Source organism: Panthera onca, chromosome A2, assembly GCF_046562875.1.
Source record: "Panthera onca isolate mPanOnc1 chromosome A2, mPanOnc1 haplotype 2, whole genome shotgun sequence".
Lineage (NCBI taxonomy): Eukaryota > Metazoa > Chordata > Mammalia > Carnivora > Felidae > Panthera > Panthera onca.
This window is the reverse complement of record NC_138340.1, coordinates 88,122,040-88,148,058: the sequence shown is the minus strand read 5'-3', so window position 1 is coordinate 88,148,058 and position 26,019 is coordinate 88,122,040. Positions and strand designations below refer to the sequence as shown.

Below are 26,019 nucleotides of genomic sequence, written 5' to 3'. Positions count from 1 at the left end.
TAGATGTTTATTTTTTTTTTTGTCAGTGATCATGAAATGCCTAAATATTAATCAGGTTCACCATTACATAGTTGCACTTAGGTTTTTATAAGAAACTAGACATAGCTAACTTTCACTTCAGTTATACTAGCATTAATTCTCTATCCCAAAAGCACTTTCCTTGCACTTTGGCTGTAAAATTTATTTCATGAAAGTCTACGTGAAGTTAGCTGCTTACATAAGTACATAACTATTTCTCATGTGAAACTGTTGGAATGGAAGAAGTTGCTGTGGAAAATTTTCCTAACTCCTTCAAATTGTCTGTTTGGGTTCATTGATTCCAATACTATACAGACCTAAATACAGTAGGCAATTTTGTCTTTTAAAGCTGAAAATCTGTGATGAATTGTCCCCTTGATTTTTGTGATTTGATGGTACCAAATTTTAAAGATATCTCCGCAAAGAAAAAATTGGTGGGTATGCCAAGACATCATAGCTGTCTTTCTGACTGATAATCCTATAGAAAGTTCTTATTTTTAATTTCACTAATTTATGCTATGGAAATGGGAAATAATGGGAAATCTCTAAATTGTTAATTTACATCCTAAGTCATTTGTTTCATTTGTGTCTCTGGCAAGTTGTCTTAAATTTGGTAGGAATATCCTGTGATCAGTTTAGATATCTGAGTTTAAAGTGAAAATCTGCAATTCTGTAGCATAGAGGGGGTAATTAAAACCACAAGAGTGGATGAGCTACCAGGAAAAGAATGTAGCATCCAAAGGAGAGTGGAAAGGAGCAGGCAAGGGAAGGCAAACAGATGAGGAATGGCTGAAGGACGAGAAGACTGTGAAAGAGGCTAAGAAGAAATAGTGGAGCTGTAACGCATTGGGCTCCTGGGTGGCTCAGTGGGTTGGGTGTCAACTCTGCATTTCATCTCAGGTCATGATCCCAGGTTTGTGGGATCAAGCCCCACATCCATCCAGCTCCGAGCTGAGCCTGGAATCTGCTTAAGATTCTCTCTCTTTCCCTCTGTTCCCTCTGCCCTTCTTCCCACTTTGCTGCCACTTTGCTCATGCTCTCTCGCTCTTAAAAAAAAAAAAAAGAGAGAGAGAGAGAGAGTTCCAAGGCATAATGAAATTTAATAGAGGAAGCAGTCAAAAAGAAATGAGCGGTCAATAGTGCCATGTCAAACAAAAAAAGTCCAGTAATAATAATATAGACTGAAAGTGTTCATTCACTAATACAGCTCATTAGTGATTTCTGCTTCTAAGAATCATAGGCCACCTCCCCAGGGGAGGGGATAGCCTCAGTGTGCTGAGAAATCAGTAACACTGAATGGGACATGAACAACACAATACATATTTTTAAAGACTTTTCAGGTTAACTTAAAAGATTAAGGAAAGACCTTTTTAAAAGATGCCTATCTTTATTTCAGACAAATTAAGTGGAAGGAACAGAATGTACTGGGGAAAGTGGAAGAGATAGAAAGGAACTGGAGAATTTAGTAGAGCATTAATTCATTTATTCATTCACTAACTCATTAATTCATTCATTTAACAGATTTTGTTGAGAACTTACAAATACCAGAAACAATCCCAGGTGCTAGGAATGTGGCAGTGAATGAAACAACCAAAACCCCTGTCCTAAATTCCAGTGAGGGGCAGGGGGTAGTGAGGGGTGAGTTGTGGAGACAAACTAGAAAAAGAAATAAGAGATGCCTCCCCTGTCCCTCCTTATATCCTGCTATCCTTACCTCCAACACAGCCTCACTGTGTGCCCCAGGACTTCTCTGACAGCAGGCAAAAGGACAGGAGTCACAACTGGAAGTATGGGAGATTTAACACCCCTGTGGGCATCTAATGAGTAATGGAATGAATCAGTTGTTTTCTTGGTATAAATCTCAGTGGACAATTTTGAGAGTAATTGTCTGTTGTCTTCAGATTTTCCCTCAGTGGTGACTTCCATAACACATCTTTTTTTGACTTTTTCTCCTTCTTAAACCTTAACTCCTCACTCCTACCCCCTACCTACAGATAAGAATTTACCTTAACACTACTTTCAGGTGTGACAGGAAATTCATAAGACACAAGATAAATGTTATATTTATATCATATATATGTTATATACATAATATTTATATACACATAAATGTTGTATGTATATATATATTTCCAGATTGTGATAAGCACAAGGGAAAAAACCAAAGAAAATAAAGAATATGAGCAGTGTGTGTGTGCCTGTGTGTGTGTATAAAAGAGAGACAGAAGGAATGAGGGAGAAATTTGAATAAACACTGTGCGCCAAGCACATTTGTAAAGTACTTTACATTTATTAACTCATTTAACCTTTTCTTCAATCCTACAAGGAAGATACCATCATACTCATTTTTCAGAGGCGAAAACTGAATTACAAAGAGGTTACATACATCCCCTGGTATCAAACTTTTGGCCAGGTTTGCGTTACTATTTGAGTCTATGCAGTTTGGCATCAGAATCCAACTCTTTACACTTTGTTCAGGGTCCTACATAGTGAGGCCTTTTAAGATTATTCTCCCACCTGTGCCTCTTTTTTCTTTCTCATCAGCCACCTCTGAAACCCCTAAGCAATATCGTTCTTAGTGTTTAGTTTGTCATTGATGAAAGATACGATGGAGTACAGTTCAATGAAAGTAAGTCAGAGAGAATATAAGCAATTATGTTCAGGTGAATAGGTTGTTGGTGGTCTAAGTTAACCAAAGAAAGTTATTTTTTACAGCAATTTTCTGTGTTCATGGTAGGCTTCAGTAGAACACTTAACAAATATATTGGTGGTCAATACTTCCCTAGTTATCATTTTTCTAGATTAGCCTGTTGATAGAAATCGAAGAGATCTTATGCTCTGACAAAAATGTACAGTGTAGGCCTTCATACAATAAGCAGTCAGTTTGAAAAAATAAATGTTAAAAAAAAGTTTTTTTTTTTAAATAAGCAGTCATTTTGATAATAATAAAATAATCTTATTCTACCTGAGCTCTCACAGTCCTTGACAGCTGGAAATGCCTAATACTATCAGCCTGTCAGTGGTGTTATTAGGAGCTGGCCTGGCACTCACAGGCCAGTGTTCTCCATGTGAGCATATACATTCTCACAGAACACCAGCATCCTACAGGGCTACTCTGAAGCCGTGATGAATCAAGAAAAAAGCAAGACTATTCTGTAATCACGTCTGAAAACAGATCAGAGTGTAACCATTTCCCAAACCACAAAAAATGATCAAATATCCCCCTATCCTGCTTATATGAGTAATTGCTACTTCTTCATTAAGTACTGCTCTAGCTTCATTCTGTTTTTCCTTCCTCCTAAATAAGATGTACAAAGAGACCTAATCATACAGTTACCTGTGCTCTCTGCAGCATCCCATGCAGAGCAAACCCCACTTCCTTGAGTTGTCCCTCAAATCAACTAACAAGTGCCCAAGACATAGGCGTCCTTTCTAATACTCTCTTGCTGGGCAGTCCTGTAGTTTCCCTTACTGCAGTGAGCAGTAACCCAACTTGATCAACTATGAGTATGTTACTGATAATCTTAGACTGGAGGACATTAACATGCCTATGTTGTCTGCTCCACACATTTAATGTTCATCTTTGCCGTTTCCTTCATGTATCTTATTTCCCAATTATATTGCTTCTTGTAGGCACTGGAGTGAACTCTCTGAGAGCTAATGTTGGTGTTCTATGTTAATTAATATTAATAAATGACTTTTCCAATTGACCAAGCAGTTCACATTTTCTTTCTCTTCTTCAGGAGCCAACTACTATTTCAGCAATGGAGCTTTCCACTAAGCAGGTACTATTGTTACGTATTACAGTCAATATTCTATATTTTGTTAATTTTGTGTTTCAAATCGATAAACATTTATGATTCAGCACATTTTACAGATTTATTAACAATAGTTGCAAAAAAGAGAAAAGAAAGAAAGCTTACAATAAGCTAGTAGAATGAAAATGAAAGATAATTTTCATTGTCCCATGATTTTGACCCTTCTCACATTCCTATACATATATTTCTTTAGATCATTATTTGTTGCAAATTTTCATTTATAGCATTTACTTTTGGGGGATTATAATATAATTTGCTTAATAATTATTTTAATCTATCCTTAAAAATGGCATTGGTGGATATTTCAGGCTATAAATAAGTTTATAATTTAATTTAATCTGCATGTATAAACAAATACATTTTACAAACTAATAAGTTGATGCACTGGACTGTATATGTTTGCTAGATCTTAACTCAAAAGTTCATTTTATTTTTTCAGCAGTATTGTGTGCTAGAAAAAACATTTAGTTTGGCTACATATAAAAGGAAAACACCAAAACAGTCACTGCCAAATGATGTTATTAAACTCCATGAATTCAGAAGTTAAGGGTAGCATGTTAATAGTCTTTGGATTCACATTGAATGAATGCTTTGGCAAGACACTTAAGAAACACAAATGACTTCTAATGCTAAATTATATGTACAAAAACAAATATAATTTTAACTTCTAATAAATTATCTTTCCCCCATAGATGTCGTATACCCTTTCTATTCAGTGTATCAGTGGTAACTTCAAAAAAACAAAAACAAACAAAACACACACATACACACACAAACAGAAAAACAAAAAAGGCTTGGATACTGGGTTGGAATTAATTATTAAATAACCTAGCAGAAAAAGCTAGAATGGAGTAGGAAGTCCTTCACTGACTGTTCTGAAAACCTGTATACAAAATTGTTAAATATGAGAATCATTCAGCTAATCTTAGTCCTGAATCATTTACATGTTTTATCTCTGACTGTGCATTATCCCTTTTACAAGACACTAAAATACTGTGCCATTAAAACTCAGCGTATATCCTTTCCACACTTACATATCAAAATAGATTGATAATCTCTGAGATATTTAGAGAAACTCAGAGTGCAGATATTATTGACCTGATACTGTTATCTTACACTTCACAAGTATGTGTTCACCTGTTCTTGCAATCTCAAAACTGTCAAATGTTGGCAAGGAAATCCGGGGATTTCCAGAATGGAAGCTAGATTGGGATATTCTTCATTTAATGATTTTTTCAATTATTTGTTTGTTCTCTACTTGGCTTCATAGCTGATCTTAATTACACTACCTATAATTTTATAAAATATTTCTTTTTATTTAAGTATTTTTTAAGTACTTTAAGAATTGCCTATTAAATGCAACACATTTCACACACACACGCGCACACACACACACACACACACACACACACAAACACACACCTAAAACACCAAAATACTGTGTTTAAAATACCATGATACAAGAAGAGTATTCCTAGCCTTCATTTTCGATTATTGGAAGTTTGATTGCATTCAGATGTGAATCAGTTTTACTCATGCTCACAGAAACTTTAAAAGTGAGCCAGTAGTTTCAAGAGGGGCAAGCAGTGTTGCAACCAATTTTCTGGATAAATAGATTCATCGCCTGCTTATGACCCGAAACTTGTTAAGGAGGATAGTGAGAAAGCCTGTGGTGATGTTAAATTGGGCAGAAAAAGCACATCAGGGTACTTGCTAGTGACTGGATTATGCTCACTGGGGCCTGCAAGCCTCCTCTATATTTCGCTTAGATAGCGTGATTAATTTTGCAGTTCTTTAATAGTACTACAGAATACTTGTAAAATGAAAGTGAGACTCAAGTTGTATTTAATTTGGGGCATTTTACCACACTTGAAGTTTTCATTACAGTAATTTTTGGTTTTCTCTTCTTCCCATGTGTTATTTCTCTGGTTTTCTCCTAAAGGGATATGACAGATTTAGATACTGTTATTTACATAATAACTCCTTTCCAAATCAAATGTCATAATCTTAAAATTTTGCAAGTATGAATTTGCTTATGCTCCTTAAGAGCTATTGACCAAACATAGAGACCTTTTGATTTCATATGCCCAACTTAATCAGTAGCTTTTTAAATAGTTCCGACCACAGTACGGGGGTCAGCAAGTCCACATTCACCAGTGCCAATCATGGTAGTGGATATTGCTGCTCCATTTTAACTAATTTAATTGCTGAGATGTTACAAGTTTATTCATTTTTTTTATTGATTTGAGATTGCTTGCCTTCAATACAATCTAAGTCTGTTTGGTTTTTTGTTTTGTTTTGTTTTGTTTTTTCAATGATTTTGGAAGAGAGATATAAAGGACAGGAAGGGAAAAGAAGTTCCTTCCATTAGTTCTTTGTTCATATTTTTCAAATCATGGTCAACTGTTGTCACATTCTGTCTCTGTAGATGCTTTAAGAGAAGTACAAATCAATCTAATTTTTTCTCAACAAAAAACTTAACAATACTTCATCTTTTCCTCCCAAGGACTTCAACTACTGCTTCTTAATTAGCCATGGTTTGTAGGATCTTTCAGTGCAATAATAAAAGATGAATATAATAAGAAGTTGAGCATCCAGGGGCGCCTGGGTGGCTCAGTCGGTTGAGCATCCTACTTTGGCTCAGGTCATGATCTCACCCCGTCTGTGGGTTCGAGCCCCGCGTCCAGCTCTGTGCTGACAGCTCAGAGCCTGGAGCCTGCTTCAGACATGTGTCTCCCTCTGTCTCTGCCCCTCCCCTGCTCATGCTCTGTGTCTCTTTCTGTCAGAAATAAAACAAACATTAAAAAAAAAAAGTTGAGCATCCACAGTATATACTGTATTCTATACGCTATCCTGTACTAGAATATTGATACAAATTGTCTTCACTACTGGAAGGGAAGAAGCAATATGCATCAGCATAACGGTTTTAATAATGGTTTAGTTTTTATTGTATTACATTCTCCCTCTTACTCCCCTATCTTTTGTTAAGATATAAGTTAGTTGGTTGGCTTTAAGCACAGAATTATTTTCTATGTAAGCACTTTTTATAACCCTAGTCACTTCATAGATTCTAGTAGATATATCAATCTTCATTCAGTTTATGTTTATTTATATGTGTGGTTCATCTTTGAATGTCCTTTGTAAATGCAATTTTAATTATATCCATTGCTATCAGGAAATTTGTAATATTTAAAAAAAATATTTTAATGTTTATTTCTGAAACAGAGACAGAGCATGAGTGGGGGAGGGGCAGAGCCACCCAGGCACCCCAGGAAATGTGTAATATTAAAAGAGCTCACCATGTTTCAGAAACCAGTTTTTCTATAACATCTTTTTCCTTTATGTAGTGGGGAAACTAAAATACACTTTTGAGGTCTTTTCCATGTGTACTGTTACATCAATCAGTATTTATACAACTTTTATTTAAGGCTTACGATAATCATTCAGTCCTTTAGTGCAATAAAAGCGAGCTATAATACTGATTACAGTAAAATGTGGAGAAATCACAAAACAATCTTATTTGTATTTTATTTTGTATGTACATACATTTGCAACATTTTTTAAATGCTACATTGGGTAAACTTTGTTAAAGGCACTTTAAAAATTGTGCTGAATCCTGAATTAGTTGCTACCAGAAAGTTTTTCTGTGTATTTTACTTCATTTGGTAATTGTAAATTCACTGAGCACAATGACATGGTAGAATGTCTGATCTGGACGTATATTTAAAGATCTAGTGAAATATGCCAATTTTGTGAATAAGGAAGTTAAGTCTTAGGAAAATGAGAGGAATGGCTCAGGATTACACAGAGAATTATTATAAGCAAGATCTAGAGTCCAGCCACCTTGATGCCCAGTAGAGCACTTTGGCCATAGCCCCTGAGCTTTCTGTTGAAGTTTACTGCACCAGCCAGAGTGCACTTGATATTGCCCATTTGATGATCTTTCCAGTGAGAAGAAATTTAGTAGTTTTGTTTAAAGTAATCGTCCTGGAGATTGTGCAAGGACAAGACAGCTGACCAATGAAAATTCTCACAAATGCAAGCACAAAAACCTTGCCATACCCCTTCTTATAGAAGGGCAGACTACATCACAAGCAATGTAATAGCAGCACCCAAGAGTCAGAAGAGTCAAATGATCCCTGGGTCAACACCAACCAGAATACATGGCACTGTAGATACACTGATTAATCAAAATTAGAAACAGTAAAAGTAAAAACAAACTTTCTAAGGACAAAACCCTGGACGTTTGAAACTTATATTATTCAGTGTCTTATTTAAATTTTTATTTTTATTGAAATATAATTGATATATAACCATTACTGTCTTCCCTTGGTTTTATACTTTAAAATACACCTGTTTGAGTCAAGTATGGAGATTTTGATCTTGATCTTTTTAAAATGGTCATATTATCTGCCAGGCCAATAGTGACAAAATTGCCAATAATGGGATTTTTTTAAAACCCACTAGTAAAAATGTCTTCTTGATGTATATGGGTAATTTTTTTTTTTTTTAAGAAAAAAGATTTTAAAAAACAGGATCGTTTTGTCATCACAGTAAACTCTCTTCACAGCAACAACTCTATATTGGTTCCACCACGGGGGTTGCCCAGCTCCCTCTACACCGATGCGATATTTATGGGAAAGCGTGTGCGGAGTGCTGCCTTGCCCGAGACCCTTACTGTGCCTGGGATGGCTCTTCATGCTCTCGCTATTTTCCCACTGCAAAGAGGTAGGAGAAGTATTAGATATAAATAGACTTTTCTTACCTGATTCCATTTTTAACAGCTTTCTGCATATAAGTACATCACATTTTTCTGATGAATGAAGAGTATCACATAATTCTGATGAATTATTGGAGTTTTGGAGTTTCTTCCCCTTACGTAGTTAAAACAGTCAGAAGAATGTGTATAATTATAGCTCGGTACTAAATATAAGGGAACGTATGGTTTTAATAAATTACTGAGGGAAATCTAAAACATTACAATACTATCCTTGAATGTTGACACTTGCAAATTAGAAAGTTTTGCAACTTCATTTTATACAGGCGGAAAAGGGAGGGCCAAAACCACAGAGGAAGTCAGAATCAGAATCTACACTGGACCTTGTGCCTTTTGGCCAAAATGCTCTGCTCCAAAAATGCTCTTCTTTTTCTATCTAGCAACATTCTATCCTGGTTTTAGATTTTAATAAGGCAGTTTCTGTCCTTGGATGAATGGAAAACTTGCAACAAAAATAATTTATTTACTTTTAGCCTCCTAGTACACAGGGACTCAACTTTAAAGTCAAAAAATTTTCCTAGTTTTAAAGATAACACATTTTTGTATAATGATTAATTAGCATCAAATTATATCTTTCTTTAGCCCCAAATATATATTTATTTGACTCCCCCCAAATTTAAAGGCCACTGTATTATCATATTATCATCTTGTATTTGTATTTGTTGAAATATAAAACCATATAATAAAATGGCTATTTATTAATATTTGTGTATGTATTACACAAATATTTTAAACATGCTCTTAATACTTAAAAGCATTATTTTTGCTTAATTCGAAGTTGCTAAGATATGCCTAGAAGTTACCTAAAACAATATGCCTAGAAAAAAAATAGCTGTAAGTTGTTGTCTGGGACATTAAGGGTATGTGATGTAGGAGTACTATTAACCTTCAGGGAACTCTTAGACACATCCTAAACGTTGTACGCAAAGTTAGTTTACTTCTGTTTGAAAAAATAAGAACACTTCCTTAATTTGACAAAATATTTATCTCAACATATTCTCTACTACTCACATAGGGATCCCTTTCTCTGTTAATTATTTACCAGTATTTAAGAAACAAGCAATGGAAGGTGAGAGTCGTATACCATATCTTGCTAATATAAGCCCAAAGCTTAGCAGTATGTACATCAACCTATTGAAACATAAAATAGAAATCAGAGTTATCAAGCCACTGCATTTTAGGAGCAATACAATTTATTTTATTTATTTATTTATTTTTTTTGCTATAGTTAACGTTTTACAAGAAGCTGTGATGTGGGTTTTTTTCACTGCTAGTCAGCTGTGTTCTTCAACATATGCATCATTTATAGTGTTTTGAAAAAAATTTAGGGGAAAGGAATAGCCCTAATGCCTACTGCCTACTTAAATCTTTTTTTTTTAAGTTTATTGATTTATTTTGAGAGAGAGAGAGAGAGAGAGAGAGAGAGAAAACAGGGGAGAGGCAGAGACAGAATCCCAGACAGGCTCCATGCTGTCAGAGTGGAGACCAGCCCAGGGCTTGAACTCACAAACCGTGACATCATGACCTGAGCTAAAATCAAGAGTCGGACATTTAACTGACTGAGCCACCCAGGTGTCCCTACTTAAATGTTTTGATTACACACTTCAGATAACATTGGCTTTAGTATTAAATCATCTATAACTTAAATCTATCCTATAATCAGTCCATATAGATTAAAAGTTATCTTGTTAATATTATACGTAAATATAGTATTAGCTTATTACATTTAATAAATAGAATTTTCTCAAGCCTTCAACATTCAGAATTAAGAGAACGTGTTTGTATTCTTTCATATACCAACTGATTTTGTTAGAAGTTTAAATCTAAAACAAACGTGTAGTGTGGAGGTAATGTGTTATAGAATGAAGAAACCATCGATAGTTTAATAAATAGCAATTTGCAGTTTTTATAGCACTAAAATTAAATTACTTAAGGTTGAACTTTTATGGTTCTTAAAATCAGTAAGATCTAGTGCTTTTAGTGTTGAAAAACATAAAAATTCAGATTTCAGTTAAAAATGAGTGTCATTTCCTTTCCATGTGGAAGTGTATATAACATTACCTAATTTAGTAATAATTCATTCAAATTTTAAGCTTTTTTAATAAGAAAGAAGTTAAAAATAAGAAAACTACATCTATAATAAGTTAAAAATCTGTACATTATTATATATTTGAAATATGTTTACCGCATACCTACAAATCCAGATTGAAGGAATTATCATTAACACGTTTTTTGTTGTGCCTTGAAGATTTTACTTAATCCAATTTCATGTGTCCTTGAAAAGGATGTTTAGAGGCCTCACAATTTATATATTCTTTGTGATGGCATTTTTCAAAAGCTTAAATGGCAGTAAAAAATGCCTTTCCAAATGCTTTGTGGTTCGTGTTTCACAAGTTCCCTTGTTGGCTCAATTTTGAAATGTGCAACATCTGTTTGATAGTCTCACCAATTCTACAAATAGAAATCTATAAATACTTTAGTCTTCTAAATTTATGAATACAGTAACAATTTCCATGTTTGCAGTTCTCATTGGCCTTTGTGAGAACTCTCTTCAGTGATGGTAACTAACTTTGCAACAGGACAATAATCATTAAAATCGACACAGAAAACAGTTGAGCAAGTGTCCCCAGTCTTTCTCATTCTGCTATGCGTAGCCAATCTCCATGTTTAGCCTCTTTCCCAAACTACACATCCTGCTTGCACCATGATGGCTGGAGACAACCTCCTTTTTCCCAGTCAACCACTAGCAAACGATAAAGAGGACCCCCAGAATGTGTAGCAACTAATGTGATCTGAGCAGCAGTATTTAGGAGAAATTTACTTATATAACAGATTTGGCTTTTATTTTAGAGGGAGGCCATCTTCTCTCTCACCTTCCTCCACGATATTTGTTATTGCACTCCTCCTTTTATTCATTTCACGGGTAAATTGGCTTGAAATCATAGCCCTATGATCATAAAAGAAATGTTTTATAAAAAAAATGATCGATACAGCGACCAAAAAGGAAAGTTAAAAACTAACTTAAAAGTAGAATTCGTAGAGTTGATGCTTTCAAATTTAACAAAAGTCTATTTGAGGAATTATGTGTAAGTATTAAGAGAAAGAACATAATCATGGAAATTTGAATTTTTAGGCTTACTCTCTAGTGATTAGAAAAAAGAAGTTTAATCCAGGTTATTGAAGAAATGGGTTACTATTCTATATTTTGTGCTTTTTCCTCAGAATTTAAGGTGCTAAGAATTTTAGAGTTTCCAGATGTTAGTATCTTATTGACTGACACACAGTAGCACAAAAGCATGAATCTTCTGTTATTACTTTGGAAGACTTCACTCCTTTGTTAGTGCATTTGTGTACTGTTTCACATTTTGATCACCTGGAGACATGCTCCCACAGGTGTAATGAGCTGCTTTTAAAAAATTCTTTAGTCAGATGTAGATTTGTCTCTTCCATTAAGCTCCGGAAGTTCTTTGATTTTTTATTCTTCTTAATCCCTGTGACAAATTCCCAAGAAGGAATAAGGATGCCATAATACCTTTTAAATGTAATTGTTTTAGACGCACAAGACGACAAGATATAAGAAATGGAGACCCATTGACTCATTGTTCAGACTTACAACACCATGGTAAGTTACAACACTTTCATTTTTCAACCTGCTAACATTAGGCTAAAATCGTAAACAATAGTGCATACCCACACGTGGGCATGCAGGGCACACACCTGTGCCAGCATACTTAAGGAAATGCAACTGAAGAGAAAGGAAATCTAGAAGAAAGAAAATTCTAAAGAATGCTAAGTAGTGAATTATATTTTATTATTGCAGTTATGACAGATTCAAGTTTGAGACCCTTACAAGACTTAAATATCAATTTTCTCATATTAACAAAAAGAAGCCAGTTTAAGTACATGCTTTGATAATAATAGCAACACGAGAGCATTAGGCAACAGAAATATTCATTTAAGTATACTGAAGAAGAAAGTACAGTCTTAAAATAAGGCATGGAAATCATTCATTAATATGCTGATGACATAGACCCACTGTATTGTTACTGGGTACCCTAGCTGAGTAGAAGGTAACTCAGCTACCTTCCCACTCATTTACCAGTAGGATATTTCTTTGAACTGGGGATTTTGGATTGTTTCATTTTATGCTTCCTAAAAGATTTCAAGTCCTATTTAATGTTAAGTAGCTTATTTAATGCTGGGATATGAACCAAACTTCCTTTAAAATGCAACAAAATTGTAGTATATCTCACTCCCCCCACTTCAACCCTTTACAAAAACAATAATGAGACTGTGCTTCCCTCTGCTGGGAAAATTTATCAATGACATCACTACTAGCAAAAATAGTTAAAAATAGCTGAAATGTAAAATGTAAATATTTTGCATGGAATTGAATATAATTACCCTATTCACATTTTTGGTGCCTTTTTACATTAATCTTAAAGGAAGGTCTCATATTTTTATCAATTAACTTAGATTTGATCCACTAATTCTGTGTATGCAATATTCATGTTTCATGAATGTTAAGAAAGAAAACACACTGCACAAATAACCCCAGCAGGCATTCTAAGACCTAGCTACCTTCTGAAAGTCAGATCCTCCTTTTGTGTACCCTGTATGTGCTTGTATCTTATTCGGGAATGGTCACAGGGTTTTGTGGGGATGCCAATACCAGGAGACAGGTAGCCACAAAATGAGCCTATAGTTAAGGTCCATTTTGCTTGCACGATTTCTTGCCAAGGGCATTACTATCTGTTATTGTTCTCATTATAAAGAAAAAAAGACACCACTACATTGGACAAAATGTGATTTTTTATATGTCTTTATACAGCTAGAGTACATTATGGACATATTCTTCTTAAATTTTTCAAACAGCATTTTTCAGTTGGACAACAAAACATTCACTAGTTTTCCATTAATCTGTTTCATGTAAAAATATTATAATCATCACCATTTAAGCAGTGAGGTATTATAAAGTATGCATTACATTAAAGAATCTTTTTGCTTAGATATGGAAAAGCTAATGATAACTACAAGTAAAGGAAACAAGATGATGTAACTAGAGCTTATTTCTAATCAGACTTTAATCTCCACATCAATATGGACTTTGTTATTTTGCTCACTCACATTTCTGGGGTTATAACAAAATGCAATATCATGAATATTGTAGATATTTAACAAACTTTTGTTGAATGAATAAACTAAATATTTGAAGCTATAGCAAAGCTACTTACCTTACTGTTTTTGGTTTTCAGTAGAGATTTTAACTAAATAGCATCTATTATTTATCATTAATATGATTTAACAATACATTGCTATTAACATACGTTAATGTTAACACCATCATATTTAAAAATAGACCTCTCTTAAGAAACCATTATCAACCAGTCAGTTAATAAATAATCATTATACACTACTACATGTAGGATAATATGCTATGTTTTGAAGTTTGCTGGAGAATTACTGATAAATCCACTTGTTTAATAATCTAATTCCTTCATAGACCCAGTTGATATTTCTTCAAAATAACATATATGTTGGAGTCACGAGCTTATGTATGTGTATATATATATACACATACATATATATATATACACATACATATATATATATATATATACATACATATATATGTATATACGTATATATAGAGAGAGTGATGAGCTTATAAAAATTGGGAATATAGAATTGCTTAGCTATAGAAAGTAAAGTTAATGTGAATCATTTTTTTCTTTTGATACTTCATTCAAAATAGGTACCATAGAGAAGAAAGGGAATTGCTGTGGTTCAGTGTCACTGGGTGTGTGTGTGTGTGTGGGTGGGTGGGTGGGTGTGTGTGTGTGGGTGTGTGTGTGTGTGTGTGTGTAAAACCAATGCTATGTAGATGTTTGTGATATATGGTAAAATAGTCCAAGAAGCTCAAGCAGCCCTGCAGAAATAAAACATTCCCTTTTTGAAGGCCTCTTTATTTCTTGTCTGCTTGTATTTCTCATTAACCAAACATAAAAATTATACACCATAGATTACAGTAAATTTCAAATGTTTGAAGACTAAGTCAGGCATTCTCATATGGCCAAGCTGAGTCTGACCATTAGGAGCCAGTGCATTATCTTAGAATAGGTGATGTCAATATTTGAAAGTAAAATGGGGAAAAACCCATAGCCCAGACCTATTAAATCATGTATGTTGTCTTGCTAGTGTCACATCTCACATTGAATAAAATATATGTGCTCATATGGAAATATATAAAGATATGAGATGTTTTCCCGGAAAGCTGCTAAGCAACTTGAAGCCAAATTACACACTTCAGAACAATCAGTTCCAGCTGTAATGGTAAACATTCTGTAACACTCTATATTTTACATATCCTGAGGTTTTAATAGAGAAACTATATAAAATAACTCAGCATTAAGATGGAAGAAGTTTCACTCTCAATGAAACCTTTAACACTCACTTAGCTCTTTGCTCTCTCTTGTGTAAAGTCAGCACCAGTGGTGAGCTGGCCGAGGTGTAACATAGAAAAATCCAGCTCCATTTCCCCTTAACCTAGCATACTCTATTCCATCGCTGGTGGCCGTTCATCTAGGGAACTTTTAGTATAAAACCCTAAATATATATGTGCTGGCAGATCTGCTTGTCTTCTCACTCATACCTCGTACAGAATGCTGAAGAAAAACTTCAGGTTGTTTCCAGTATGCTCCCTTCCCTAAAATAACTTGTGCACAAAATTGGAGCTTGTCTGACTTTGCCATCCAAGAGCATGAGTGGCAGAGTCAATTTACCATTCTACCTTCTTTACTAAACAAGAATAAGCCATACTGTGATCTACATGGCCAGAAAGGAAAAACCATAAGTAACATTTTTAAAAATTAAAAATTAACATCATCTTAGATTTTTGAATCTTTGAAATACTTTACGCCCTAACTTTAGTCCAGTGCCACTGTTGAATTTCACTTCGTGATAGTTCTCTTGGCTGTTCTACGTATGTGCATTTCCCTTCTAGCTTCCCGTGGTAAAACATCCACAGAATTCAGTCTTCTTCATTATATTTGCAACTGGTTCAAGTCAGCTTGTGTCTTGGTTGACATCAGCATTGTTCTAAAATTTCATAAAATATCTTTGGCAGTGTCATCTTTATGGTCCACAATGCTGTAAATTTAGTGTTTTGTACCAAAGCTAATCTGGTCTGTGTTGTGGCTTCTTTTATACACATAGAAAGCCCAACTGAATCTGAGCATTTAGGCCCAAGAGAGGCCTCAGAATTTGATAGATGAGTATGACGTCAGCCCTAAAAACAACAACAACAAAAAAAACTTTAATGAATTACCAAATTATATCAAGTCTACGATGTCAGTGAATGTTGAGGCACCATTTTTTGAGGACTGCTAAGAAAGAAAAACTGCCCAAAATGGAGAATGTGATAGTGGTGCCAGCATCAAGCCAGTTGGCAGTGTTTCAGTATTAGTGAAGAGAGAAATAAACTCCCATGCAGAAGACGCAAGGACATTTGCCTGTTTCAGCTGTAATCACGGGTAGTGGAAAAGAGGCAAAACCACTTCTTGAACCCCACTACGGTACTCATGAAGGTTTACTTTCTGAGTCCTACCAGCAGTGTGGAAGAAAAACCTCAGACAAGACTTTAATTTAAAGAGGTGTCAGGTTAGGAGAGTTGCATGTGTCTGGCAAAAAGTAAAAATAAACTCTTTCTAGAAGAAAGCAGCTTCAACTCCGGTCAAGAACAACTGTAAGACATATTCTATTATCGGAGATATTAAAATATACCAAGTATGCATTCTAGAATGACATTATTGCAGTGTTATTCTCTATGATTGTGCAAATCCAGCTATTCATAGTATATGTGTACAATGCACGCACACACACACACACACCTGAATAAGAAGAGGTTTGAGATACTTTGCGCTGTTATTGTTCGTTATTAAAGTTTTCAGATATGGCATTGAGAGATCACCCGACTTGTGCACCCATAATTTAACCATTGTACATGTGAAGTTTTTAAAGCATGCTGTATTTTTTAAAGTCCAAAAATAAGGGAAACATATTAAAATACAAGATGGTATATTCATTATTGTTTATGGAAGGTTTCTGCTTCAGTAAATGGGTGTTTTCCATCATCTCCTATCATATCTCTTGGGAAGAAGTAAAGTAAATATTGAAGTCCATGTTTCCTGATATTTAAATGTAAAAAGTCCTATGGTAATTTTTCTCTGGCATATAGATTATATGTGCTTTCTTGGTAAAACATTTGCCATAAAATCATGAAAATGAAACATATCAGATGTTCAACATAAACTAAATATTGTAGTAGATATCTTCATATTGGTGTTGCTTTTTATGTAATTGAATTTCAGTCTGCCTTGTACTGAGAAGTATTGTAGCTTCCCACACACAAAGATATCAAGAATAGTGTTAAATACAGCTATTCAAATGGCTTCATTGTTACTTTCATAACATCAGTTTCACTTTCATATTTTAAATTAATAAACCTATAAAAATTAAAATACCAGTGACCACCTGTAATGTGATAATCACCTATGAACGGTAACATGAAAATACCCTGGTCATAGCTATTTATTTGTTTATCCCTCTACCTATCTATATACCAAAAGAACATGTTAAAGACACATGCACAGGAATCTGTGGTTTCAAGAAAGATAGAAAACTACCTGAATTGTAAACTTTTAAATACTGTATTCTGGTTGGTAGTTATTTCCTAGCACCAGACACAGATCTTATTTTAAGAAATAAAACAAAGTAGTTTAAAATCTAATATTTTAACAAGTTGATAAACTATAAGTTTAAATTTTCTCTAAGGTTTCGTGATTTGGGTCTTTTTGGTACTTTTGACAAATGCATTAAGCACATGATTTTAATACATACATATGCATGTATTTGTAGGTGCATGCATGCAAACACACATTCAACTAGTTGGTAACTAGTTTGTATAAGCATCATACAAATCATTAGAGAAATATTGTGGTAAGCATTACATCGATAAACAGGACCCCTATTCTGTAGCTTAGTATATACTGTAGAATTTTTTTAATTAAAAAAAATTAACATTTATTCATTTTTGAGAGGCAGAGAGACAGAGCATAAGTGGGGGAGGGGCAGCGAGAGAGGGAGACATGGGATCAGAGGCAGGCTCCAGGCCCCGAGCTGTGAGCACAGACCCTGATGCAGGACTTAAACCCACAAACTGTGAAATCCTGACCTGAGCCCAAGTCGGACACGTAACCACTTGAGCTTCCCAGGTGCCCCATATGAAATTGAAATTATTAAATCCATTGTTAGGCATCTTAATAGGTGTGAAAATATACATGAATGTTAGGGATGAATGATTTTTTTTTGTTTTATTTAGGTATTTTATGTCTTCCCAAGGCTTAGTGATTCACTTATAAAATGCCTTTTTAGCTATTGCTACTTAAGGAGAGATTATTCCTCCATTTGAAGTAAATTTAGATTCTTTTCTATTGATGAATTACCTTTCATATTTCTGGAGAAAATCCTCTAGAATCCACTAAGGAAAATCTAAGAAATGATGTTTTTAGTTAAGAAATGTGAATTTGCAGTTTCTTAAGACATTGAGAGCTTGTAGTCAGTATTTCCTTTCTTCCTTCTTTTGGCCTTTATTTCCTTTCTCCCTTCGTTTGGCCTTTACCACTGAATATTATTGAGAAAAAAAATTACGATGTAAAATATTAAAATTGTGATGAAAACGATGTGATGTGATGTGATGAAATGTGATGAAAACAACTAGAGTTAGGTCTCTTTTTATATAGTTCACCTACTAACACTATTTGTTAAATATTTAAAATAACTTGTAACCATTACCCCTCCCCTAAATTAACTTTTACTTTTATATTCATTATCTATTAAATTCAACTTTTAAATAACCTTAAGGGGGAGAACATCAAAAAGGATAACAGAGATTAATTAGCTGATAAATATATGGTTTACTACCCCACTCATCTCTTTCTTTTCTACATGACATCAGATTTTCTAAGATTCTTACATTATTAACATTTCAATCCTGGGAGACATTTATGGGGTTAAAATGGAGAGTGAAATAAATGGAAAGCTGAAATGTGATGCCTTCTGTTTCTGCTATATTGGAAGAGAATCAAATACTAAATAAGGCCTTTAGCAATGTGATATTTCTGGCCAAATGATGGATATCATGACTTTTTGTTGTTACAAAAGGAAGCAATTTATTTAACTTCTTTCTTTCCTCCCATTCTTTCTGGTTTATTAGCCTCATTTCATTTCCATAAATTATCCTACTAAAGGAGGAAATGATTAATTGAAGATTGCTTCCTTAAAAACATTATTTCTTGTCATTAACAAATGCGACATATTGTAACATTGTGTTATTCAAACACATCGTGATGCTTTTAAAATAATTTTAATGTTTGTTGTTCTCAATTATTTTGCTCTAACTATTCAGTTCAACTCATGAGAATTCATTATGCCAATTCAACAACTAGCTCTACCCTTTTGTCTACTGGTAATTTTCATGACAAAAGTTTATGTTCAAAACAGTTGCTTTCTAAGGGCAAATTGTATTTTAAAATAGATTAAATGAGATTGCTTTCTTTCTGGAGATCCATAGGCTTGCCATCGGCACAGACATCCTTTAGACTTATAGCTGCCCCTTGAGGTGCAAGCATATATTCATAGGATTTCTCAGATCTCTTTCTCTTCTTCTTATTGCATATTTGGAATTGTTTATTTTGGAGTATACTTCATTCATGGTCATCTTCTCCTACCATATCTCAAATCAACTCTTGTTAACATTATAAAATGTAACAAAATTGAGAAGATTTAAAATGTTTACATTTGCCATGACCCAGTAGCATATTCTGTCAAACTCAGGGTTATAAACCCTGTGCCCTTCTTAACTGATTAAACTTTTATCACTTTTTTTTTCAGTTTTTATGTATTTATGTATTTATTTATTTTGAGAGAGAAAGTAGGGTGGCATAGCAGGGGAAGGGCAGAGAGGGAGAGTGAGAGAACATCCCAAGCAGGCTCGGCACTGTTAGCACAGAGCTCGCCACAGGGCTGGAACCCACAAACCATTAGATCATGACCTGAGCTGAAGCTGGAAGCCTAACCAATTGAGCCACCCAGGTGTCCCTTAATCATTTCTTTTATGTAATTATGATATCCCCTTGATATAAGGATATCAAAGTTACATGAGGTTTCAGCTTTTAAATGTAGACTAAATAGTTATCTGGATTTTCCTCTCGCAAACATTAGCTAAGGGTTTATGACTGCCTAGTGCCAGGATTATAAAACATATGGTATGAAAGAAGACAACTAGATTTATACATAATCACAACAAAAAAGATTAATAAATAATCATAACAAATAAGACTACATGTGCCCTAAAAATATATGTAAAAAGATTTTAGGAAGTCTAGAAGAGAAAATACTTTTTTTGATGGTGGTCAGGAAGTAGGATTGATGTTGGGAAGCAGTTCATAATTTGCTGACTATGGATTCTCAATAAAGGATTTTAAGTTTTGAATTAACAGTTGAAACTGTCACAAGAATAGCAGTAACAATAATTAACCTCACATATTTAAGACTATTTCTGTGTCCAGGCGTTATACGATTAATTTTATGTAGATACATGTAAACAACAAAAAAGGTACTAAGAAGGGTTGTAAAAATTTCACATTGTCCAAAATTGTTAGATGACCTAATATATGTCAGACAATTTGTCATTTTTCGATTGAAAACAAAGATAAGATAAAGATGGCAATAACGTCACACGGACAAAACATGTATACTGACAACAAAACCAGGCATGTAGGAAGAACATATTTACCATGACATTATAAGGATAAAACATAAATTTGTCTAACACGTGTTTTCCGTGGTGAGGGAGAAATGTAATCAACAGATGAGTCACAAAGTTAATTCTCTGAAAAAAAAAAATCAGTTTTGGGGGGTGCCTGGCTGGCTAAGTCACTAGAGCATGTGACTCTTGATTTCAGGGCTGTGCATTCAAGCACCATGTTAGGTGTGGAGCCTACTTTAAAAAAATCACTTTTTCAAGAGAATCTCAATAATTCCTGAAAATTAACACCAGAAAAAAAAGATTTCTCCCAAGATGAACCTCAAAAAAATAGTGCAAGGCAGTGGACACCATACTGGACAACACTGTGACCTAAGCACAGTGAACAAATCCATAGAGTATTGCTTATGGGCTTCCTCAACATAGGTCAGAAGGACCTCACCCAACACAATTCAATAAAATCAATTATATTATTATATGTGTTCCATGTAAACTGCTCTCAGATCAACTAGTTTCATGCAGAGGGAGATTTCAGATGATGCTTAGCCCTGAATATGCAAGATTTCATATCCTTCAGGAAATCTTTAATCCACAATGTTTTCTCAGCTGAGCTTTTGATTTGTATTGGGGAATTTTAAGGTCAATAGTATATGCTATGAAAAATACTTAAGAGTATAGCTATACTATGCTACCATTTCAGTGCAGAGCTCTTTACTTTAATAAAGCCATCCTATACTTGACATCCTAGGAAAATCGTTGCAAATCTGCTAAAAACAAGAATCAAAATACTGTTCCTGTTTATATTTTTTAATAGAAAGAGACAGAAATAAAGAGAGATTAGGGGCAGAGGGAAGGAGAAAGGAAAGAGAGAATCACATTATTATTGGAATTCTAATGTTTTCTATGTTGTACAACATTTACTCAAGCAGTTGGGGTAGAAGGATCAGGAAAGGGAATGGACAGTTATTGGGTGCCTTCTAATCATTTTGAAATACTTCTTGGGTATCTGTTTATAAGGTATCAGGTGTGAGGAAATGAACAGAAAAAGATGTTTACAGGTTGTTATATCTGAGCACCCAAATATATGAATGCTTGCCTATGACCACTTTATTTATTATTTATTTATTTATTTATTTATTTATTTAATTTTTTTTTAAGTTTATTCATGGGGTGGGGGAGGAGGAAGAAAGCAAGAGGGAGAGAGAGAATCCTAAGCAGTCTCCATGTTGTCAGTGCAGAGCCCCATGTGGGACTTGATCCCACAAACAATGAGATCATGACCTGTACCAAAATCAAGAGCTCGTCAGCTGACTGAGCCACCCAGGAATCCTCTGAGGCCACTTTAGCTAAAAGTTCTGGCCCTAAGTTAAAAGCTGCTGATGATAGAAATATTCTGCTGCAGAGGAATTAATAGAAAACAACTATACTCAGTGGAAATTGAGTTTTTGCAACTGTTCCTAATGGCAGCAGAACCTAACAAAACCTACGAGAATGTCAACCCAAAGAAACTTGGTGGTACCTCTGCATACTGACTATGATGGGTAGTTGATGTGGCAGAACTTGTAACCTCAGTGCTTACTAACTAGAATACTTCCTTCTGCTTTTTTATTTGGGCAAAGGAAAGAAAGAAAGGCCAATTTAAAGGAGGAATGAGTCCTACAGGTATTGGCACAAGTGGTTATCAGGGCAAACTAAAGATACCTCGTCAGTGAACCAAATTCACCAGTTGTGGTTTGTCAGTTATTCAGATGGAAAAGTGCCGTGTTTCTTGAAGAGAAGGCCAGGAACTACTGCTATGTTAAACTCAAAACAACTTGGTATAAGTTCTTGATTAAATCACATGTCATCTTATATTAGATGCTACTATATGTAAGTAGCAGGTGAAATGAAATGTTTTTTTTTCAATAGAAGGAAACATATACTCTTAAGAGAACATTTCATTTCATTTCATTTCATTTCATTTCATTTTTATTCATTGGGAAACATTTGCTGTCACCCGAGAAGACCTTGAAGAGAAACTAAAAACTGAGCAGGTTTCCCAGGATTAGAAGAAATGTTAACTCTGTATGGAACAGATAGAATGATTAAGTTAATTGGGAAGAAGACAACTTTGTGAATTTTTGAAAATATACCTAATTGATGTTACATTTATAGTAAGCTCTCATTTCTTATTATACAAGTTACATTCTCTTAACTGTGTGTCAACTAATGTGTTAAAGATTTAAAGGGAGTTTTATGTTTGTAAGCAAGAACTTATGTACACCATAAGACTTCTACAGCTCTTGATGGTAACTTAGATTAGGTGAGAGACAAGTCAGTTATTTCATAAAGTTCTACAAGTAAAGTGGGCCTGGGTAAGGCAAAAGATACTAGTGGATCACTATGTTGTTTGTTTCTAAATTTAGTGGATTAAAAAAAATCAACTTTATTTATTTATTTTGAGATAAACAGAGACAGCATGAGTGGGGGAGGGTCAAAGAGAGAGAGAGAGAGAGAGCGGGAGAGAAAATGCCACGTATACTCCATGCAGCCAGCTCACAGCCCAACAAGGAGTTTGAACCCATGGACTGTGAGATCATGACCTGACCCAAAACCAAGAGCAGGATGCTTAATTGACTGAGCCACCTGTACCCCAATACAGTGGACTTTTTACTGTTATCAAGCTGGCATATATTTTATGATTCATTAATATGTAGAGATTAAATAAAAAGTCTCTGCCTAAATGGATTTTTTTTTTAATTAAGGCTTTTTAAATTTTATTTTATTGGGGTAAGAACGCTTAACATGCGACCCACCCTCTGAAGTTTTTAAGTGTGCAGTACAATATTTTTCACTATAGGCACACTGTTGTACAGCAGATCTCAAGATCGTACTCCTCTTGCATAACTGAAACTTTATACCCATTGATTGACACCTACCCATTTCCCTTTGGCCCTGGCCCCTGGCCCCTGGCCCCCACCACTCTACCATCTGCTTTTAGGAGTTTGACTCTTTTAGATCTTTGGTATAGGTGGGATCATCACATAGTACTTGTTCTTCTGTGACTAGCTTATTTCACTTAGCATTCCCTAAGGTTCATCCATGTTGTTACTGATTGCAGACCTTTTTTTAAAGGCTGAGTAATATTCCAAATAAAAGGATTTCTAAATCAAAGGTTAAACTGCATGGCAGTTATCAGGAAAAAAAAAATGTGTCCATTGTAAACTGTATTGACCTCTGTGACAAGGTTTTCTAAATATGGTATCACAGGAGATTGTCCAGCCCCTGTTAGGCAGAGAAATTCAATTCACCTCTGTCCATGGAAGCACATACCCTGCAGATTAGCATAGCAACATGTGACATATCTATTCATTCAACAATGTACTAATAATTCCGGGGGGGGGGGGGGATAAAAACACGGCCAAATTCCATATAGATATTGACGTACAAAGATATAGCTCCAATATAAAAAATACTGTGACTTAGAATCAGTTAAATATTGTTGTTCCTTTTCATTTCCTTTTTCCGGGGTATTGATCTGTTGAATAAGAAGGGACAGATACTTCCCAAGTTTAGAAGAGCCTCATTTCATAATTCAGAGTGATAGAAAACCAAGCGCTAATATTGACCTCCCTGGAGAGAGCAAACAGAGGTAGAATGTCAACTGTGGCAGGGTGAGAATAGGGGGTGGAGGACACAAGCTGTGTACAGGGATCGGGTGGAAGCAGGATTTTGGAAAGCTCTAAACCTAGTGAGAGCAAATCATATTGTCTGTGACAGACCAAAGTACTCAGTTAATTAGAACAAAGTGATGCCAGAAAAAGGGGGAAACATTTTTTTTAATTAAAAACCTAGTTGAGTTTGAAGTAAAGAGCAAAAATTTTTCATCTGTCTATGCTGTCAACCCTCCATGCATGTGAAAATATATTTACTATTTTCTGTATTAATTTAATGAGTTCCAGATTGTACAGGATGTCATAATGGAAACAGGATTATATAAGATAATAAGGAAGGGTTTTTTTTCTCTCTCTAAATGAGTTTTACCTAGACTCCCTGTGTCCCACTTTTGATCTTAACTGTGTTTCATTTACCACATTGAAGGAGGTTACATAAAGGGTAAAATAATAGAAACTTAATCAGGAAACAGGTTTTCTTACTGCTACATTTTATTATATACTCTTGCCATATTCTTTAGCCTAATTCTTGAAAATAATAAAAGATGTATCATTTTAAAATAAGGACAATTGAAACCACATTGCTTTATAATTGTGCATCTTTCTTCTGAGCCATCCCAAACATTTCACACCCATTGATCTTCAGAAAAACCATGTTGATTACTTAAGGGTTAGTGGTGGGGAGTATAAACTTCCTGAACTCTACCTTCTGTAAAATACTAGGTAAATATCAATGGCTGGTGAAGTTAATTTTACAGATGAAAAACAAACACAAAGAGGCAAAATAATTTCTCAGCAACAGATTCTTGTTTCCAAAATCTCAAATAACTTCTGCTAGAGAATAGTACACTATGAACTGGCCCCATTAGTCAGAGCATAGAGTTTTATAGTTAAAATAATTTCTTGGAAAGTATTACCATGGCATATAAAGATGTATAGTTATACTGCACACATGACTGGTTTTGTTAACGTAATGCTACTTTCTGGTAGGCAAATCTCTGCATGTGCTTTGTATAAGCTATACCGAAATAATGAGTCTGTTTAAGCAGCCACTTGGGTTCTGAAACCTTACGTCCATGACATTTCTGCCATCCTAAATCAATTTGGAAAAGACTTCCAACTTGGCAACAAATTTATCTTCTGAATTTCCAAATAAATACTTTGGAAGGTTGAGTTTACTTCTCTAACATTTCCTCATTTCATTTCCTCATCACTGGCCAGATAATCACCATGGCCACAGCCTTGAAGAAAGAATCATCTATGGAGTAGAAAATAGTAGCACGTTCCTGGAATGCAGTCCAAAATCACAGCGAGCTCTGGTCTATTGGCAATTCCAGAGGAGAAATGAAGAGCGAAAAGAAGAGGTATAGGAATGAAATTGACTGGATTATTTCTATCTAACATATACTGTTAAGTGACCCCAACATGGTTGACTTGAGGGTGAAAAAAATACTGTGAATCTTTATCCTTTTCTTAACCCATCAATAGTCCATTCATTAAACAAGCATTCACTGAAGGCTGATCATATGACAGGCTTTGTGCTAGGAACCGGAGAAACAAAGGTGAGCTGATAAGAATTTTGTCCCAGAATCCATTTGGAGATATATTTGAGAGTCTTCTTTTTCCTTGTAGTTATCTACAAAGAAAGTATGTTATCTATATTTTTGTACCAAAAAAAAAAAAAAAAAAAGAAAGAAAGAAAGAAATCCTCTACTAATTTTAACTTTTGTTCAATTAATTCTGTTATCCAAACGTGTTTTATTTTCTTTACTGACTTTCTTCTCAAATGAGGAGGAGAGGTTTTGGAACGGGGCTAGGAGTTTTAGGATAAAGAGTATGAACTGTACATGAAGTATGAACTATACGTGAAGCATCAGACAGATCTTCCTCATCAATGAATTGATTCACTTATTCCTGTGTGAAATTAAA

At 34.6% G+C, this 26,019-nt stretch overlaps 1 protein-coding gene across 4 annotated transcripts in view; it reads left to right on the top strand.

The window, feature by feature from the left end:
- SEMA3A (semaphorin 3A) overlaps window positions 1-26,019 on the top strand; it is a 469,306-nt gene that overhangs the window by 439,025 nt on the left and 4,262 nt on the right. For all 4 annotated transcript variants that reach the window (XM_060632359.3, XM_060632358.3, XM_060632357.3 and 1 more), the window contains 4 exons: window positions 3,762-3,803; window positions 8,407-8,564; window positions 12,168-12,235; window positions 25,312-25,454. In XM_060632359.3, coding sequence (XP_060488342.1) covers window positions 3,762-3,803; window positions 8,407-8,564; window positions 12,168-12,235; window positions 25,312-25,454 — 411 coding nt within the window. The remainder of the gene's footprint in view (window positions 1-3,761; window positions 3,804-8,406; window positions 8,565-12,167; window positions 12,236-25,311; window positions 25,455-26,019) is intronic.